Consider the following 21,603-nt stretch of genomic DNA (forward strand, 5'->3'; position numbering starts at 1 on the left):
ATGGATTTCAACCATGGAGAGGAAACTTGAGCCCAGGGATCTCCTGGGGTGGGCAATTTGTGCTTCAGGGGCTCTGCCTTGATCCCAAAGAGCTCAACCACAGCCCCTCTCCTTTCCCTGGGTCTGCTGGACCCAGTTTGGAAATGGACAGGGAGGTGGAGTTCCTGATCCCAGAACATGTGAGAGTGCTTGGGGCCAAACCTTCCCCTCCTTTTTATCCTCCCTGGCCCTTCTGAGCTCCTGGGATGGGACCCTTTCCCTCCTTGTGATGGGAACACACCAAAAACTGGGAAGAGAAGGAAATTGGAGAAATCGGGGTTGAAAGCTGGCACATCAGTGTGGTAATGAACAGAGAGAGACAGCTCTGTCCCAGGGTTTTCCTGGGAAGAAACTCACAGAGAAAAGAATAGGAAACAATTCTTATCTCCGCTTGCCACACCTGTTGTTGTGCACATGTGGAATGTGTTATGAAAATTGTTTACCAAAGGATTGGACAGCAAACGGTGTTTGAAGAGTTGACCAATTAAGTCGAAGCTGTATCAGACTGTCTGTACGAGTTACAAGCTTCTTAATAATATAGTATAATAAAACAATTAATCAATATTTTGCAATCATAGAATCAATATTAATTATTACACAACTGCAAGGACACATTAGACCCTTTCCCTGTCCAGCAGGACAATCCTGGAGCATCCCAAAGCCCAGAGGAGCTGTGGGGAGCTCAATGCACAATCCTAGTGCACCCCAAAGCCCAGAGGAGCCCAATACCCAATCCTGGTGCACCCCAAAGCCCAGAGGAGCCCAATACCCAATCCTGGTGCACCCCAAAGCCCAGGGGAGCTGTGCCAGCCCTACCCCAAAGCCCAGCTGCCCCCCAGGGTTACCTTTGTCCAGGACAGGCCCGAAGATGGCCAGGCTGTCGTCGATGGTGGTGCAGTTCCAGCGGCGGCCCCGGAACTGGTGCTGGCACTCCTGGATGCCCAACTTCACCCCCTCGGCCACGCTGGGCATGATCTCGATGTAGTTGCGGCAGAAGCGGAGCTGCCTGGGCACCAGGCCGGGGATGGAGCCACAGAGGATGGGCTGGGAGCCCAGGGAGCTGTACTGCTGGCCCAGGGCCAGGGACCTGCAGGGACAGGGACAGCAGCTCTCGTCACTGACAGAGTCCTAAGGGTTTCTCTTAGGGGAAAGCAGCGGGAAGTGTTGGGTGTTGGGGAAGATGAAACAGGAAAGCCTTATCAATATGATTGTCTGGCAAAAGATTTTGAGAATATAGAAACTATAAGTGAGATTGAAATGAAAGCAAGCTTTGAGATTCCTCAGTTACTGAACAACTGGAAAACAATGGTGTGGCCAGCTGAAGGTGATCCCCTTTTGATGGAACAACACCCTCTGCTTGCAGACAGGCCCAAGGGTCAGAGCAGCCCCTACAGCTTGGCAGAAGGGGCCCAAAGAGGAGTTTTTAGGGTTTGAAATGTAACACAGGATGGTAATGTAATGATTCTTATAGGCTGTATGGAAATGCTATAGGATTTGTATCTTGTACTAGATTGGTTAGTGAGAATGAGAATATTCAGCACAGAAGAAGATTTATTGTATTGGAATGGGAACTTCACTCTTACCCCTTTTACTCTCTTACCCTCTCATCCTCTCTACCCCTCTCTTCTCTCAGCCTGCTCTGAGCTGTGGCTGGCAGCTCCCAGCAGGGCCCTGCACCCAGGCCCTTTGCAATAAACCCCAAATTCCTGACCTGGCTGCAGAGATCTCTCATCTCCGTCTGTCCTGACCGTCCTACCCCTGACACTCCTACAGTTGGGAAGGATGAAAGTTTGACAAGAAGGTCTCACAGATATGTGTGCTTGGCAGCATTCTTCTGAATGCAGAATCTGAAGAAGGAATAGAAATGAAAGCAAGTTTTGATATAGAAGAAAAGAATTGCTGAGCCCTGTGACAGTGTTCACAGGGGTCTGAGGATGAGGGAAGAGATGAGGATCTGACTCCATGTTTCAGAAGGCTGATTTATTATTTTATGATATATATTATATTAGAACTATAGTAAAAGAATAGAAGAAAGGATTTCATCAGAAGGCTAGCTAAGAATAGAAAAAGAATGGAATGATAACAAAGGCTTGTGGCTGGGACAGAGAGTCCGAGCCAGCTGACTGTGATTGGCCATTGATTAGAAACAACCACAGGAGACCAATCACAGATGCACCTGTTGCATTCCACAGCAGCAGATAATCATTGTTGGCATTTTGTTCCTGAGGCCTCTCAGCTTCTCAGGAGGAAAAATCCTAAAGAAAGGATTTTTCATAAAATGTGTTTGGGACAGAGCCCCAACCAAGGAGGCAAAGGATATTGAGAGGAATGGCAGATTTGTCTTTCCAAACAAGCTGTGGGTCTGCTGGTAGATAAAACCAGCACTGGGAGATAAAAGAAACAATGGGAAGGATTCCACTGATTGATGAATGGAAAAACATATTTGATTTCACAAATAAACTTTAGGTTTGCTGATAAATGAAATTAGACATTGAGAGATGGAAAAAACAATGGGGAAGAAAAAGTCCTAAATTCTATAAGAATTAAACCTTAAAAGGGAGGGTTATACATTAGAGGGAAATCTTTGGTATCAGGCGTTCCGGGAAGTCTGAACCTCTCAAGTGCCTCAGCCAATGGGGAAAGAGAGAGGGAAATGTGGGAAATAGGGATAAAAAGGGAGGCTGAGTCCTCCAAAAATTTGAGAGATCCCAGAGGAGTGCCCCATGGCCTCTCCCTTTATTGGAATAAAGTCAAAGGACTCCTCTGTCTCCTTTTTGGACATAAACCTCTGGTGTTTGTAGATTAATTTTCCTAAGAGTATGTTAGTTAGAAGGGGTTTTTATGACTTAGAGCAAAGGATAATCCCACCTCAAACAAGAAGATGTTTTTACCAAGCAGGAAGATAGCACAGGCAAACAAGTCAGTAGAAAAAAGGTCTCAGTATTTTCCACTGCAAGAAAACTGAAAAACAACTTCCAGCTTAAACTGTAATGTACTAACTTGTAGTGATTGGAGAACAGTAACATGAATATGGTAATTACAGTAGTTATGATAGGCTATAGATAAAAGTTAAGGTATAGATTGGTTCTACTGTATGAAGATGCTCAGCAAAGAAAAGTCTATAATGCAATGTAACCAAAACCAAAGGCTGTCCAGGCCTGCCTGCAGCTGGAGCTGGCAGCTGTAGGCACAGGCTCTGCCACCCAGACTGCTGGAACGTCTTGGATGGAATAAACTGCATTTTGGAGAGCCACCTGGAGTCCTGCATCTCTCATTTTGGCTCTTATAGAGAAGCTCACAGAAGAAGAGAAAGCAATTCTTATTTCTATTCACTGCTCCTGTTGTTTGGCACATGTGGAATGCGTTATGGAGATTGTCTACCCAAAGCGATTTGTTAATTAGACACCAGTGGAATTTGGTTTGATTCCTTGGTTAACTGAGTCAAAAGCTGTGTCCTGGCTGTCTCAGACAGTCATGGGTTTTTCTTTAGTAGTTTTAGTATAGTATCTCTTTAGTATGTAATTTAGTATAGTATTAGTGTAGTGTAGTATTCTTAATATATATATGTATTATAGACTTATATATACTTATACTATATTTATATGTATTCTCTACTTATATATTAAATACTTATACTTATTATATATTATATATTATATATTATATATTATATATTATGTGCTTAATAAAGCAATTGTTCATCCTTCTCAATCATGGAGTCAGAACACATTATTTCTACATTAGGGCCACCCTGCATCAATAGGGGACAGTGTCAGGGCTGGGGAACCCCCCCATGCCTGTCCATGCCCTGTCCTGGTGCCACTAATCCCCCTAAGCCTGCTCCAACCATTCCTAGGGGTGTGGGAAACGGATTTGTAGGGAATTCTCCAAGTCTGGCAGAAGGCTCACCCAGTGTGCATCTGTGTGCAAACCTGGAGATGAGAAATGCTGACTTGGAAATGTCATGGAACAGGACAGACATTGCTGAGAGAGACATCTCACCTCGTCCTGGGGACCCCAGCAAACTCAACATCACACCTGCTGCAATATTCACCTGTTTTAATTCTGGTGCTGTGCTGACTGCAGCCCTTTGTGGGCAGGGGAACACAAAAATTCTTGGGATTGCCTGAAGATCAGGAGCAGCAGCAGGGAAAGTTTTGCAAGTCAAAGCATGCAATGGATGCTCACAACTGAGAGGGGAAATGTCAGGTCTTGACTAAATGTGGAGAACAGACCCAACCTGACAGAATTCCAATGAGGAGAGGGACTGGATAGCAGCTTTCCACTCAGGAATCCCCCTCTGAACGAGTCTGGAGGTTGGAGCTTTTCCATAGAGGGGGCACCTGTGTCACCACAGACTCCCCACCCAGCTCTGCAGTCCTTGGGGGTCACCAAAACAGACTAAAAATTCATTTTGTGAAAGGAGGTTCAGCTGCCTGAGCATTAGAGGCTGATGGCCCAGCCAGGGTGAGGGCAGGGCAGGAATGGGATGTGGGGTTTGAATGTTGAATTCTCAGTTTTCTTTATCTCTCCCACAGCCAATCCTCCCTCCAGGAGCTCTCTTCTGTTCATGAGCCATTAATTATTAATTACCTTCTGTCCATGGCCAGTGAGTGTCCCTGCATGGCTGATCAAATTCCATCATCCCATGGGGAGATGCTCCGCCCAGGGGAGGAGCCAAGCATTCCTACCTGGATGCAATCTGAGCTTTGGGACAGCACAGCAGCCTTTGCCCACTGCATTGCCAGAGGAGCAGCTTTCTGCTGCCCTGCATTGCCAGAGGGAGCCCAGGCCCATCTGCAGCAGCCCTGGAGCTGCAGAGGAAAACTCCCCCCTTGTGCAGGATCCCTGCTCCAGCAGCAGCACAGCTGGCACTGCAGGAGGGCTGAGCCCCCATGGGATGGGGCTGTGCCACCCCCTGACACACAGGGGGGCAGGTCTATTCTAACTCTATGGTTTTTTTTTTTTTGTACAGTTGCATTTTTATTTTTTATTTCCCTAATTAAAAACTGCTATTCCTATTCCCATATCTTTGCCTGAGAGCCCCTTAATTTAAAAATTATACTTTGGAGGGAGGGGGTTTACATTTTCCATTTCAAGGGAAGCTCCTGCCCTCCTCAGCACACACCTGGATTTCAAACCAAGACATTTGTTGCAGATTCTCTTACACTGAGTGTCCTCAAAGGGAGCAGAGATGGAGCTGCAGGTCTGAGCCCTTCTGAGAGGGGGAATTGTTACCCTGACCTTGCTGCGTCAAAGCCCTTTGGGTGGAAACCAGCTGAGTTTGGCTGAAGAGATGTAAACCCAACCCCCAGAGGGCACCTGAGCTGCAGAGTCCAACTCTTGGAACTGGAGCTGTGTTTGAAACATGGGGGGGCTCAGAAATTCCTGTTGAAAGGACAAGAGGAATGGGGGATGCCAGAGGATCAGGAATGCTCTCCTGGTGGTCTGGGGGGAGCAGGGACCTCTCTTCTCCTCCAGCACCAGGCAGGATGAGCTGGGGAAGGCGTGACCAGCTCCAGAAAAAGCCATCGTGACCCCCTGGCACTGAGCAAAGCCCAGGAGATGCTGCCAGAGGAGCCTGGTGAGGTGTCTGGGGGTGTGAGCCACAAATGTCACAAATGTCACCTCTGTGGGAGCAGGCAGGACGTGGCACAGCCTCAGTGGCGTCTCCAGGGGAGTGCAGCCACCCCCTCACCCTCAGCAGAGACATCCAGGGGCAGGAGGACAGGGTGGTGTTGATGAAATTGGATTCCTCAGCTCTGGATTTTCCTACAGCTTCCCTCCTGGACGTGTCCAGGGTGGTTCTGTCCTTCTGTTTCCCCCTGGAGCTGTGGCTGGGGTGGTTTAAGCTCTCACCCAGGCACTGCTATAGGAGCTGGGGTGGTTTAAGCTCTCCTTCAAGCACTGCTGGAGGAGCTGGGGTGGGTTTAAGCCTCCTCCCTGTTGTAAATGGGATGTTAAACACGGGCAGGGGACAAAGGAGCAACAGCAGCGAGCTGAGGCAGTGGCTTATGCTGACAGTTTGATCAGTCTATTGGAAAGACTTCTGAGAGATTGTTTAGTTACAGTGGGAAGAAGGGGAAGATTAAGACTTTGTGTCCAGCCGGAGAGGGCAGGACAATGGCTGCTGAGAGGGAATTCAGACCAGGGGGGTGCAAAGGCACAAACCTCAAAGCAAAACACCAGTGCCCAACACTTGTTGGAGATTCTCTTACACTGAGCGTCCCCAAATCCAGCCTGTGCTAGCAGAGGAGAATGGCACAGGAGCTGTTGTGTGTGTAGGGATCAATATTATCAACATTCCTGAATATATCAATATTCTCTGACTGAAGCTAAAGTCCTCCAGCAGCCTTTGGTAAAACACCTGAGCTCTGCAGGGCATGGCCAGGGCACGGGAGTTGTGCAAACCATGAGTCCAAGGCAATTCAAATTTCAAATAATAATTGTGGTAACTGCAAGGCACACAGGGATCCCAGGCTCCCCCGTGGTGGAGGAAGGATAGAGGTTCCCTATTGTATTTAGGGAGTTTTTGGTGTAGGGAATGATTGGTATTTGGTTTTATTGATTTAGAAGATTGAATAATTTGTATTTAAAATTATATTATGTTATATTTCTATTTATTATAATTATGTTAGAGAGATATTATATTATATTATATTATATTATATTATATTATATTATATTATATTATATTATATTATATTATATTATATTATATTATATTATATTATATTATATTATATTATATTATATTATATTATATTATATTATATTATATTATATGTATCACATCATATCATATCATATATATCTTATTATCACATTATATACATTATACTATATATTAAAGAAAAATTTGTGATTGTTTGAGATAGGATATATCTTTGATTTAATTGGTTAAGGCAATAAAATAACTTTTACTGCTGTTCAATTAACTAAATTAATTTAGGTAAATAATTTTCTTAACACATTTTACATGTGTGAAAATAACAGGAGTAGCAAGTAGAGATGAGAATTGTTTTCTCTTCTTCTTTTTGTGCTTCTCTAGGAAAAAACTTGTTATGTCTTCATGCAACCTTCTCTTCACCAGGCTAAACAGCCCTAATTCTCCCAGCCTGTGGGTTTTGCTCTAGCCCTGACTGATGCCTTGTGCAGGCTGGCCTAGAACAGAGACTGGACAGAGCTAAAGAATAAAGCAGGGATTTATTAGGAGACCTCAATGGATCCACCTTGGGCAGCACAAGAGCCCAGCCAGGGCTGCACCCAAGATGAACCAAAATGGTCACAAAATGCCCCACTGGTCATTCACTTTTATAAGTTCTGCACCATTTACAATTGGAGTTAATTGTCCAATTCCAGCTCCAGCCCATGCAGTCCCATCCTTGTTTTTCTCTCTTCAGCCCACGGTGTTTGTGCTCTTGGGCCTGAGATTTGGATCATTTGTCCTTGGTCCCCAGCTAGAGAAGGAATTGTTTTGTCTCCCTGCTCTGTGCAGAGAGGTCACCATCCCCTGATGTGAAGCCCAGACCCACCCACTAAAGCAGCACAGAACCTGAAGAATAGAAAAACTAAGACCTGAGGTATCACCCACTCTGGACATTTCTCTCCCAGTGTTTACATTCAAATATACAGATCTATATAAACTTTTTATCAAGTTTAAAAAATTCTTTACAAATCCATTTTCCACACTCGGGCAGCTCCTCCTCCCCACCTCTCCTTTCTCCCTTTTCCCTCCTGTGTCCTCCTTAGTGAATATTGAGATGGGAATGATCCCAAATCTCAAACTCCCCAACCTCCTGCTTTTTTGAACACCTGGCCCCAAAAGCCTTTCATTTCCAGTTTGGGTTCTAACACCCAAAATCTCTTGTGAAAAATCCTGCCCTAAAAGCCATTAACTTTCTGATGGGAGAAAGTCTCATCCCCAAAATGTCACCTATTTGCTCAGCCACAAATTCTTTTCTCCACAAATTGGAGAAAATGGCAGTGGCAGCAGGGACAGCAGCAGGGACAGCAGCAGCCCCCATGAGTGGGGCAGTGCCTCATCCCTCTGCACTGGCTGCGGATTTGGGCTGCTGCAGCAACTCCACTTTAGTGAGACGAGCCCGTTCTGGGGGAGCTGCTGCTCTTGGGGTGACTCAGGGCTCTGTCATGGGCTGGGAGGTGATTTTGGCATCTGCTGCCAGAGCTTTGTCTGGGCATCGAACATGGGCTGGGAGCGGCGTGCTGGGAGAGGGGAGGTGGGGATGGGATGGGGATGGGCTCGGGGATGGGATGGGATGGGATGGGATGGGATGGGATGGGGGATGGGATTGGGAATGAGGATGGGTGTGGCAATGATATTTTCTGAAAAATCCCTTTCCTGGGATTTTTCCTCCTGAGAAGCTGAGAGGCCTCAGGAACAAAATGCAAACAATGATTATCTGCTGCTGTGGAATGCAACAGGTGCATCTGTGATTGGCCTCCTGTGGTTGTTTCTAATTAATGGCCAATCACAGCCCAGCTGTCCAGACTGTCTCGGTCAGTCACAGGATTTTGTTATCATTCCATTCTTCTTGCTTGCTAACCTTCTGATGAAATCCTTTCTCCTATTCTTTTAGTATAGTTTTAATATAATATATATCATAAAATAATAAATCAAGCCTTCTGAAACATGGAGTCAGATCCTCATGTCTTCCCTCTGCCTGGGACCCCTGTGAACACCAGCACAGATGGGGATGGGGATGGGGAATGGGGTTGGGGATGGGACCAGGATTGGGAATGGAGCTGGAAACAGGGCTGGGGATGGGGATGGGGCTAAAGCTGGGGTTGGGGATGGATGGGGATGGGACTGGAGCCACTTCTCCTCCTCAGGAACCTGAATGAAGTTGCTGCCAGGGGACCGGGTGTGCCCAGGAGCGGGTCCTGCATTGTTCCCCCCCCCAGACAGAAATGTTCTGTTCAGCAATGCCTGCTCAAAGCAGCGCCACTCTCGCCTGGAAAACACAATCCACTGATTTGCCATGGCAGAGGATCTGTTCTGCAGGGACTGTGATAATATTATTCGACCTGGAATTTACATAAATGCATATGATTTGCATATGCAAATTCAGGCTTCCAGGCTGTGAGTGCAGTAAACACAGTGAGATATTCAGTGCTGTAAAACCTTTCCTCCAAAGACAGATGCTGGGGTTTGTTTGGGTCCTGGCAGGGCTGTGAGTGAGGCCATGTCACCTCCCTGGGCTGCTGTCCCCTCGCTGCCACTGCCAGCCATTCCCAGCAGCACTCACCTTCCTCTCCTGCCTCCTTCCCAAAGCTGGCACTGGGGAGGGAAATGTGTCCTGCCAGGGACAGGGGGCAGGACACTGGGACCAGAACGAGCATCAGAAACCCAGGGAAGGAAGGAACAGCTCTCCACTGAGGCCAGCGAGGGTGCTGGTCATCTCCCACTGGTCAGCCAAGCCCTCCAGCCATGCCTCCAGTCTGGGGAGTCCCTGTGGGGAGGCAAACTCGAGTCTGGGGAGTCTCTTTGGAGAGGCAAATTCCACTTTGGGGAGTCCCTGGGTGGTGGTGGGTGGCCTCAAGAAGTGTTTGGTGCCAACTGTGCCGAAATCACCCATGGTGAGTCACAGTTTGGCACTGGGAAGCAGCTTCCCAACACCCAAACATCACGGAAGGAAAACACCCCGTGGGTGGGAATTGCCACATCCACTCAGCTGTGCCACAGCCTGGGGTGGGATCTAAGGGGGATCCCTGGGCTGCCTCTGTTTGGAGAGTCCTTCTCTGAGCCCTGAGACCAGGACTGGAGCGCCCAGGCTGGTTCTGCTCCCATGAACAGCCTGGGGAAGGAGGAGCCTGGCAGGGAGGGGACAGAGGGGACAGAGGGGACAGTGGTCAGCTGGGCTGCCCATCCTGGGCACTGTGGTACCAGTTCTGTCTCAGCTGGAGAAAGTGGAACTTAAAGTGGAACTTAAAGATCCAGAATGGAAAAACCAAATTGAATCTTGTAGAAACCAGATCTAGAGTTAGTCCTAGATTAGGTGGTTTCTGGTGATGAAAAACCAAATTGAATCTTGTGGAAATCAGAGCTAGAATTAGTCCTGGATCAGGTGGTTTCTTGTGGGGAAAAACCAAATTGAATCTTGTACAAACCAGGCCTAGAACCAGTCCTGGTGGTTTCTTGTGGTGAAAAATGAGGCTGCTTTACTACTGGGTCCTGTTATCCTCTTTCCATGGAGAGCAAAGCACTTGGAGTGGAAGGTTCTGGGCTCTGGAAAGGTGTGAGACACAAACTGCCATGAATATTGCAGGAAAGACTGAACCATGTGCCACCCTGGCTCTGCTCCACAGCTCAGTGTGGGTGCTGCTGCCTCCTTCTGAGGAAACTCAAGGCAAGGGTAAAATTTGGCTCAGCTCAGTTCAGGTCCCAGCAGGGATGGGATGTGAGTTATGATGCCTCAGGTTTTAGCTTTTCTATTTTTCAGGTTCTGTGCTGCTTTAGTGGGTGGGTCTGGGCTTCATATTTAGGGATGGAGAGCTCTGTGCACAGAGCAGGGAGACAAAACAATTCCTGCTCCAGCTGGGGACCAAGGACAAATGATCCAAATCTCAGCCCAAGAACACAAACACCGTGGGCTGAAGAGAGAAAAACAAGGATGGGACTGCATGGGCTGGAGCTGGAATTGGACAATGAACAGCAAGATGCAAATGGAGCAGAACTGATAAAAGTGAGAGACCCCGTGACCAGTGGGGCATTTTGTGACCATTTTGGGCTCACCTGGGGTTCATTTTGTGACACTTTTGGGCTCACCTGGTGTTCATTTTGTGACCATTTTGGGTTCACCTGGACTGTAGCCCTGGCTGGGCTCTTGTGTTGCCCAAGGTGGATCCATTGAGTCCTTTTAATAAATCCCTACTTTATTCTTTAGCTCTGTCCAGTCTCTGTTCTAGGCCAGCCTGCACAAGGCATCAGGGTGGCCTGAGCTGAAGGTTGGCTCTGGATTATTGCTCAGGGGCTGTGAGGGAAGGGGATCCTCCCTCAGGTGAAATTTTGTGTAAGGCCAGGGAACTGGGGAGTTGCTCGAGCCTGATCTGACTCAAGAACCTGAAAGCCCAACCTCAAGGCAAATGTTCTTTGAGCATCTTGTCCCACAGAACACTTCCCTAATGTAATTCATCCCAGCACTCAGGGGAGATTTTACCCCCAGCTCTTCATTTCCCCAGCAAGCCTTGAATTCACGGCCTTCAGAACCCCACCAGAAATCTGATTTTCCACTTTGTGTGTGTTTACAGCCAAGCAGAGAAGCCAAGGAACACCTTGAGCTGAGGTCTTGATGCTTGAGGTGGAACCCAAATGTTTCCTGCACCAATCCCTGGTCCCTGGAGCAGCCTCAGGAGCTGGGTGCTGGGCACAGTGGCTCTAGGAGGAGCCACAACTAAAGCTCAGCTTAAGTTTACACCACAGACCAAGACTCCTGTCCCACAAGTGTGGCATTCACATTCTCTGGAAAAATCCCTTCGCCCAGGATTTTTCTCCTGGGAAGCCGAGAAGCCTCAGAGAAAAATGAAAACAATAATTATCTGATTTGCTTCTCCTGTGTTTTGCTCCTTTGGAATGTGTTTGGAGATTGTTTACCCACAGTTGATTGTTTCACTGGATTCTGCTGTGAGTTGTTTTGACTCTTTGGCCAATCAGGGCCAAGCTGTGTTGGGACTGTGGAAAAAAGTCACATATTTTCATTATTATCTTTTTAGCCTTCTGTAAGTATCCTTTCTGTATTCTTTAGTATTGTATTTTTTAGTATAATATAGTATCACAAAATAATAAATTATCCTTCTGAGAACATGGAATCACATTCATCATTCCTTCCTGCCACGGGGCACCACACAAATCCAACACACAAGGACCATGGACAGTGTTAGGACTGAAATTAAAACCCCTTGAGCCAGGATTACTGGACTGGGCTGGACAGAGGCAGCTCCTGCAGAGCAGGGCTGTGGTGGGAGGAAACATCTGCACTCCACGGGCTCACAGCACTTCTGAGCAGCTCATCTGTGTCCTCTGGGCACCAAAGGCTGATTTTGGCGACCTCCAGAGCCTCTGGGAGTGTCCCTGGTGGTGCTGTCCCCGTCTTGTCTGGCTCTTCCCAACCCTCCTGGCATTGGGATGAGGGATGTCGCAAAGGTACCACTGCTCCCAAAAGGATCTGAAAATCACAGCCCCAGCCCCAGCACACGAGGGAAGGGTCTCCTTTGGGAGTTTTGCCTCCAAAACTGTGCTCCTGAGATTGCACCACTGTTGGAGGCTCTTTTATATCCACTCTTTTTACATCCTCACTTCACCAACAGCAGCAGCCTGAGCCCCACCAAAACCATATGTGAGGATTTGTTGTCTGGAGATCTTATTTTTAGGTTTGTAAGGGGTAAAAATGAGCAAATTGAAAGGAAAAATAAAACTATGGAGACAGCCATGGCTTGGTGTTCTGCACAAACTCTGCCAGACAGACAACAGGTGAATTTCATTTAAAAACTTATTAAAGGGGAGTTGGTTGTTACCAAACCTAATCAGGCCTGAGCAATAATCAGAATTTAAAACCACAATTGAAATATTTTGCAACAACAAAAACCCCTAAAAACTCAACAAGAAACCCTCCCTCAAATCTAAGAGACCTCTGCAGGTAAAATCTGCCTTTCAAATGTGCCCCTGGCTGCAAGAAACTCCTGAGACATTCACTGCAAATTTCTTAATTATAAACCTCCACAATTTCTAGAAAGTAACTGCAGGAAACTTGAGTCTGTGACATAGAAATGGGACCAGAATAAAAAACCCTGAAGGTTTTATCATCCTTTTGTTGAAAAGGGGGCAGAAGATCTGGAGCCTGAGCCAGGGTGGGGCTGGAGGGAAAGAGTTTCTCGTTTAAAATTGTGAGCACTGGGAAAGGTGCCAGTTAGACTTGATTAGATTTGTAAGATTAATTAAAAGCAGTCAGGTTCAGTGAATTGTGAACAAGACTAATTAGCAAATTAGGAAATCAGGAAACGCATCTTCAGAAAAGGAGTTAGAGATTTTGGCTCCTTTATCAGGGCAAATTTCCTTTTCAGAGCGTGGTCCTTTCATATTCCAGGGGTGGCACTTTACTATTCTGCATTAAAATTATATATAAAATACAATTTTAATGTAGAATAGCTATATAAAATATAATTTTATATATAGTTCTTAACATATATATTTCACAGAATCAAAAAATAAAATGCAATAATTTTATATTAAAAACATTTTAAAAATTACAAAACTGCCACTAAAAAATTAAACACTCCTCTATAAAAAATACATGTTAAAACCCCCCAAAATCCCAAAAACTTACTTTTTTACTTTAAACATAAGAAGAAATAACACAGCACTGACAGGCCTGGTGATGAACAGGCATTTCCAGGCCTGGAATCCCTTCCAGCCAAGGCTCCCAGTCCCTGCTGGGGATGTTCTGTTGCCTCAGCAGCAGCTCTGGTGTCTGGATGTGGGACTGGAGAGAGGGACCCCAGCCAGAGCAATGAGCAGGGTTTGTAAAAGACCCCACGGTGTGCAAACAAACACCTGGTTTTGGGGTTAATTTGGGATTTCTGAGGAGTCCTGGGTATGGTCCCAGAAAGAGAAGGTTCATGGAGGAGGAGAACTGGGGGATCTCAAGATCCTTCTGTCCTAAGGGGAAAGCTTATCCCAGGAAAAGCTGGAATTAATAGTAAGAAAAGCTGGAATAATATTAATTCCCAGGAATTAATATTAAATATTAATATTTTTAAAGAATATTTTAAAAAGCTGGAATACTATTGATTCCTGGCAATTAATATTAAATATTAATATTTAAAATAATATTTTAAAAGCTTGAAAAATAATAATTCCCAGGAATTAATATTAAATGTTAACTTTAAAAATAATATGTTTAAAATCTGGAATAATATTAATTCCCAGGAATTAATATTAAATATTAATATTTTAAAAATTAATATTGAAAAGTTGGAATACTGTTCATTCCCAGGGATTATATTATATTATATTATATTATATTATATTATATTATATTATATTATATTATATTATATTATATTATATTATATTATATTATATTATATTATATTATATTATATTATATTATATTATATTATATTATATTATATTATAGCACATTATGCTATGCTAAAGAATTGAGAAAGGATCTTACAGAAGGCCTAACATGATAATAATTAAAAACTGGTGACTGACTCCTCAGAGTCTGACACAGCTGGCTGTGATTGATCATTAAGTAAAAACAATTCACATGTTGCATAAACAATGTCCAAACCACATTCCAAAGCAGCAAAACACAGGAGAAGCAAATCAGATAATTATTGTTTTCCTTTTTCTCTGAGGCTTCTCAGCTTCCCAGGAGAAGAAATCCTGGCGAAGGGATTTTTCCAGAAAATATGACAGTGCCACAGGAATAATCAAACACCCCCTGAGTGCCAGCTAGAGGGTGAAATTCAAAAATCAGGAATGTGGATGTGATAGTCTGTTCAGAGAGAGAGAGCAAGCTAGAGAAGCTTTGCCATGAATTGGTCTGGAAACTTTTAGGGAGGCAGAGAGAAAGAATTGTGATCTATCTGCAAGTGGTGTTTCTAACAGGTTGTTTTCCCCAAAGGGTGTCTTCTTAATTAACCAAACATGAGAAATGAGTTGATTAAATGACCAGTCAGGTCTACCTGTATCAGACCAGGGAATAAAATAAGGGGTTTCAATAAATTGGCTGCTTTTAACTCCTGATCTGGAGTTTGTGTCATCCCTGGTGACACAGGAGGGACCTCCAGGTCTGTCCTGGGGCTGCACTGGAGCCTTGGGCTGCACCTGAGTTGGAGCTGCTCAAGGTCCTGGTGATGGCACAACCCCCATTAAATGTGCCCTGGGAACAGATTTGATAGTAAAAAATTTTTAAATCACAAAATTTAGAGAGCTAGAAAGAAAGTTAGGCTTAGTAGGGCCTGGGAAATGTATTTGTATTTTTGTTAAAAATACATGTAAAAATGTAAATGTGTTTTTCACATGATCTTGTGTTTGCTAGACCTGAGCTACACCTGTGTAACCAGTATATGATAAATGATATCATTGTTAGATGGGATTAGTTATCATTTTTGTTTAAAGAATCATGAGAAACTATGTTAGGGGTTTGAGGGGGATCACGAGAAACCCATGGCTGGATGGAATCAATGTACAGAGCAATGTAATAGAACATTGTATTGTGATATTGTAACATCAATAGAACAATGTAAGTTTAATAATTAATATGTAAGTTATATAATGATAGAATATAAAAACATGTTCATCCCAAACCCATGGTGGAGTCAGATTTGGGTCTGTACCCCTGACACCCAGAGCTCTCAATAAAGCACCTGCATAGAATCATTCTGTGATTTGTGTTCCTGAACACTAACAGAGTGACCTGGAGCTGTCAGGAGGAACCTCAAGCACAACCTTTGGTGGCCCTGGCCTCAGCAATGGAGCCACAGGAGATGTGACAGCCTGGTCAGAGAGAGAGAAAGCCAGGTAAGTTACCCCAGAATGGGCCTGGGAAGATTTAGGGAGCTGGGGATAAACAATGAGAGCCAAAATGTTAAAACAACCTGCAGGGGGTGTTCTTCTAACAATCTGTTTTGCTGTTTTTCTCATAAGATTGTTTACAAATGGGTGTCTGGTTAATTAGCCTGTCAAGAAAAATGTGTTGATTAAATGAGGTCAGGTCCAATCAGGTCCACCTGTAGTGAACTAAGCTATGAAAGAGAAGAGGATGGAATAAATGAGGCCTTTGCCATTTTGCCTTCTGTGTCATCTCTGGCTCAGGTGACAATTGCCCTTTGTTAATTGTTCAGCACTGGAGAGGAGAGATGAGCCCTGTGCTGTTGGTGAGAGCCCTCCAAGCTGCCCTGAGCAGCTCTCACCTCCCTGGTCACCCTGCACCAGCCCAGGACCCCCCTTTCCACCTTTCCAGCCCCATTCCAGTTCCTCTGCATCCTCCTGAGCTGTGCAGGGCCCCAGGTGCCCCTCAGCTCTCTGAGTTTGGGGGGAGCCCAGCTGTGAGTTCTGTTCCTTCATGTCGCCATCCCCTTGATGCCTCAGGTTTTAGTTTTTATGTTTTTAATATCAAAATGCTGCTTTTGTGAGTCTGGGCTTCACATGAGGGGATGGTGAGCTCTGTGCACAGAGCAGGGAAACAAAACAATTCCTGCTCCAGCTGTGCACCAAGGACAAATGATTCATATCTCAGGCCCAAGAGCACAAACAGAAGAGAGAAAAACAAGAAGGTTGGGACTTGATGGGCTGGAGCTGTAATTGGGCAATTAACTCAATTATGCAAATGGAGCAGAGCTTATAAAAGTGAGAGACCCTGTGACCTGTGGGGCATTTTGTGACCATTTTGGGTTCACCTGGGGTGTAGCCCTGGCTGGGCTCTTATGCTACCCAAGGTGGATTTATTGAGGTGTTTTAATAAATCTCTACTTTATTCTTTAGCTCTGCCCTTTATCTTTCAGCTCAGCCTTCTCAGGGCATCCCCCTGCCTCTGTCCCAGGTCTGAGCTCCTCCCTGACCCCATCAGGGTGATGGGGCAGTGGCTCAGCAGGCAGGACATGGAAATCACTGGGTTGTGGCCTCCTCTACCCCAGCACCTCCAGCTGAGAGGGTGGGGTGGCCAAAAATCCCTCCTGAATTCCCAGGGCCCTCCCTTGAGGTGCCTTTAGCAACAGCTTCACTCTGGCAAACGCTGCTTTTAGTGAAGGAGCCAGATAAGGAACTGGTTGCAATTAAGCAGCTTCTTCAGAGCTCCTGGTGGCCACTTTAAATTTATTTCTGACTTCACTTACAAGACAGAGATTTGTGTCTTAAGGGCAGAAAGGCTCTTGAGTGAGGCAGAGCCCTTCTCCCTGGGCTCCAGGCTTGCCCTGGTCTTGTCCTGGAGACACAAGGGGTTAATTTCTGAGGGATTGAGACCTCCCGAAGGCCAGCAGTGTGACAGTGCAGATTGCTCTGAGCTGCCATGCCCTGGGAGCATTTTGAAGCTGTTGCTGAGCTCAGGACTCCACTGGAATGAGTGGAACAGAAGGAGCTTCAGGGCTGATTCCAACCCAAACCATGATGAGATTCTGCACAGGGCAGGGACAAAACCAGCAGGAGATGTCACCTGGAGCCCTCTGCCAGCTCCTGAGGCTGTGCATCCTTGGAGATCTGCTCTGGCAATGTCCTGCTGCTCAGGATTTGGGATCCGCCTCAATCCCAGCTCCCAGACTCTGCTTTCCATGGCATGGATTGCCCATCCCAGCTAGGGATTTCCCCAGCTAAACCTGGCTGGGAAAAACGCTGAAGAAAACCTTGAAGCCCACAAAACCCTTCAGAGACAGAAGCTCCTGAACACTCATGGCCAGCCAGGTACTCAGGGCTGTTTTCAGCCCCAGGTGAGCCCAGCTTTGCCCCTCAGTGCCCACACCCCCAGCACTCCTGGGGGGTCAGGAGGAGCTGCAGCCCCACCACAGCTCCCCATCTCCTCCTTCTCTTTTAGCAGCACTAAGCAGGCAGCCCAAGTGTTGGACACGTCTCTGAGGGAGCTTTGTTGGCCCCAGCTCCTCCTGTCAGCACTCACAGGCAGCATTTCAGTGACCTTTTCCCATCTGTGCCCCGTTTGTTCCCTCTCAGGGCTCTGATGGGATGGCAGCATGTGAAGAAGGCTTGGACCTGTGTCAAAATACCTCACTGGAGGTTCCATCCACAGCCTGAGCCACCCCTGGAGCTCACTCAGAGCTGCCTGGACGATGCCAGGGGGTTTCCAACATCCCAGCTGGGCCGAAACCCCCTCTTGGCTTCTCCATCCTGTTCCACCAGTGGGTTTGGACCCCACGCTCTGGGTTTGCAGCACAGGGAGCTGGGGCAGGACCTCCCTGCAGAGCTGCAGGGCTGCACTTGGGCTCTCCTCCCTCTGGACAATGTCAAGGACCACATCCTTCCCTGGCCCTTCAACAAAACACATCCCACAAACCCTGAGCAGCTCCATCCCTTTGCCTTTATTCCCTGCAGTGTCACTGCTGCCAGCTCCTGGCATTGTCTGGCTCACAGTGGGGCAGCAACATCATTCCAGCCATTATTATAGATATTTATTATATTTTATATATATTATATAACATATAATTATAGATTATATAATTATATATTATAATATATAATATAATATATAATATATAGTATTATATATTATATATAAAATTATTATATTACATATAAAATTATTATATTATATATAAAATTATTATATTATATAAAATTATTATATTATATATAAAAATTATTTATATATATATTATTATTATATTATATATAAATGGGTTTGGATTATTCCAAACCCATTTATAAGGTGATCAGACCCCCTTCTCATCACTTTCCTTTTCCTAGGGCACACACAGACACTTCCACCACAGGAATAAACAAACCCTTTTCTCCTTTCTGTCCCACAGCAGAAAGGATCTGTTTGGATGTTGCTGCCAAAATATTCCCTATCCAGCAGGAAAATCCCCAGGGAGGTGGTGCCAGCAGGACAGGGCACTGCCTGTCAGCATCCTTGAGGCTCTGCCACATGAACTGCCCCCCTGAAAGTCTTGAGTTGAGCAGGGATGGGTTTAACTGGGGGTGAGGAAGCCCAGGGCAGCCTGCAGGACACCAGCACAGGGCACCAGGCTGATGCTGAGCCCCACCTTTGCTCTCCTTGCCCTGTTTTGGGGTGTGCTGAACCCTGCAAGTGGGGCTCGTCCCCCCAAAGCCTCCTCTGTGCCTGCCTCAAGAGCAGAAGATCAGGAAGACAATTGGAAAATTATTTTTTAAGAGCATAGATATCACCGTGCTAGAATCCACCACAGAGCAGACATTGAAAGCCTTCCATGGGACCAAAGGAAACCTTGAATTTGTGTGCTCTGGGAGCACTGTCTGTGCCTGAGCCCTGGCCCAGGTATTTCTGCTCTCCTGCTCCCTCAGCCTTCAAGAAACCCCTAAAACCCCACAGCATTTGCAACCTCACCCTACATGGGGCACTCCTCACGTCCCTCCAGAGCAGCAGAGACTCTCTGGCACTTTGGTGCTGCCAGAATCTATGAAAATACATAAAAATTCACAAAGCCTGGATCTGTGGATGAAATTCTGTGCAGAGTGTGCTCGACTCCCTGCTCTCCCAGCGATGCTGCTCGCCATGCCCCTGCTGTCCGTGCCCTACATCCTCTGTATTGTTCCTTTGGGGTGAACTCAGAGGGGTTTGGGAGGAGGGCATGGGGCAGACACCTGTCTGCAGCATTTGCTCCTGCAAACAGGCACAGGAGGCATTTGTGCTTCACGGGGACATTTGTGCTTCACGGGGGAAAACGAGACCTTTTCATGGAGAAAAGAAAAGAGACTTGAAATGCTCTGAGACTTGAAACCCTCCTTGATTTGGGTGTTAAATCCTGATTTATATCAAAGCCTGAGGCAGCTCAGGGGCTGGTGGGATGAGCTGATGCCATGGTGAGATGTCCCTGCCCCAGGCAGCTCAGACCCAGCCCTGGCATCCTGACCTGTGCCCCGCGCCCAGGTGGGGCAGAAAAGGGATGGAAGGAATCAAAGTGCTGCTCTCTGTATTCCAGGAGCCTCCCCTGCCCAGGGCTGAGGGCCTGAAGCTCGGCAGCCACGCTCAGGGCGAGGAAATCATTTAATTCTCCAGGAAAACCTGCTGTGATTTAGCCATTTCATGAACCTGCGGAGCTTTGAAACGCTTCCTGAGCGGGGACTTCTCATTGTGCTCTCAGTCTTTCTCCTCTGGAAAGGCACATTCTCATCCCAAAGTCCACGCTAATAAATGGATTATTTAAAAAAAAAATTAAAAAATTTCGTATTTTCCGTCCTGAATTCTAAATATTCCCAGACATGGCAGTCCATTCCCAAGTTCACTCCCACCTACTTCTTGCCATCTCCATGTTGGCACTGAAAGGATCTGATTCAGTAATAAAGAAGAGAGACTTTTCTGGAAAGGCGAAAATAACCCAAGAATCTCAGTAGCACCAAATTCCACCATCTCCCTCTTTTCCCTACGGATCATCAGGCTCACAGCCCCTACCTGGCACATACAGAAACTTAACAAGAGATATTCCAGCAAGAAACCCTACATAAAGACAGAAATAAACTGAAATATTCTGTTATGCAACTCACTGGCTGCTGGATTTATATTACCTGGAATGTTTAATTCTGTATTCTTGTTCTAAAGGGCTTCCAATTGCATTTTGTTACTGTATTCATTTATATAGAGTTGGATTTATTTTTAAAATAAGTAACTCAGGATACTTATCAGCCTCATTACAAGATACAACAAATTCTTTTAAAATCTATTTTTCTCGTTGGTGCAAGGAAATTAGCGACATTTCCATAATTAAAATGAACAAAATCCACCTTTGAGCAATTTTACTAATGAATGTTTTCTCAGGTGCCATTTACGTTATTTGCCGGACTAAATTCACATGACAGAATACAACAAAAGAAGGGAAAGAAGTCCAAAAAAACGCAGCAACCAAACAGAAAATAGAATTAAATTTTTTTTTTTAAAGGATCAATTGCAGTTTCATGGAAAGGAAGAAAATCCCTGTGGCAGAGTGATGGGAGAGACAAAATTCCCATTGCACGAGGAAATAAAACCGCATCCTTTCACATCTGAACCAAGAGCCCATCGCCACAGTGCCGAAAATGGAGAAATTAAGAGTGGTAGGGAAGCCTCCATTTGTGCAAAGGGAAACCCAGGCATGGCCCTTTCAAAATAACCCCCAAACTTTTCACAGATTTCATTAATTACAGGTCAAATCTGAAGAAATTACGCTTCAACTCCAGCATGCAGCTCCGCAGGGCGAGGGGTGAAAAGGAAGGGAACACACGGCTCCCATGGCTAATAATTAATGAATTCATTAATCAATCATAGGGAGAGGAAGGGCGAGGGGAGGAAGGAATCTTACCACCAAATTGGGTAACCGGCTAAGACCTTTGTGCCATTGAAGAGAAAAGACAGAATTAGTCCAAGCAGGTGGTAATCCATCAGTCCAGGCTGGTGCAAGGGGGAAAAAATCGCCGCGAAGTTTTCAGAAAAACATGAAGTGCCAAAATGAAGAATCCCCCTCCTCCCAGGAAAAAAAAAAAAAAAAAAAAAAAAAGGGGGTAAAAAGAGTGAAGCCAAGTCCCTCGTGGCTCGGGTGACTTTTTGTGGCTTGTCAGAAACACACCTCTCCAAGCCTTTCCCCCGTAGATCATCCAAAAGCGTCTATTAAAAAGTGCAGGGCTCGGGGATGTCAGCAGGCGGCCAATCAGACCGCATGGCCCAAGGTGAGGGATGAGGCTCAGCCCAGGGCTGTCAATCACCCTCTCCTCCCCCTCCACCCCACAACTTTGTTCCGAGCCTGGCTGCCACGGACAAACCCTCTGTGCACCACACTCCACAGGGGCACTGGGATTTGGGGTGAGGATTTTCAATTTTTCAATTTTTTTTTCAATTTTTTTTTTTTTTCACTTGGAGCCCA

At 45.9% G+C, this 21,603-nt stretch overlaps 1 protein-coding gene across 1 annotated transcript in view; it reads right to left on the reverse strand.

Moving 5' to 3' along the window:
- WNT3 (Wnt family member 3) overlaps positions 1-21,207 on the reverse strand; it is a 31,895-nt gene extending 10,688 nt beyond the window's left edge. Inside the window, exons 1-2 of the mRNA XM_030966471.1 lie at positions 21,046-21,207; positions 885-1,126 (exon numbers count right to left, since the gene is read on the reverse strand). Coding sequence (XP_030822331.1) covers positions 885-1,126; positions 21,046-21,125 — 322 coding nt within the window. The 5' untranslated portion in view covers positions 21,126-21,207. The remainder of the gene's footprint in view (positions 1-884; positions 1,127-21,045) is intronic.
- Positions 21,208-21,603: the final 396 nt, after the last annotated feature.

Source organism: Camarhynchus parvulus, chromosome 27, assembly GCF_901933205.1.
Source record: "Camarhynchus parvulus chromosome 27, STF_HiC, whole genome shotgun sequence".
Lineage (NCBI taxonomy): Eukaryota > Metazoa > Chordata > Aves > Passeriformes > Thraupidae > Camarhynchus > Camarhynchus parvulus.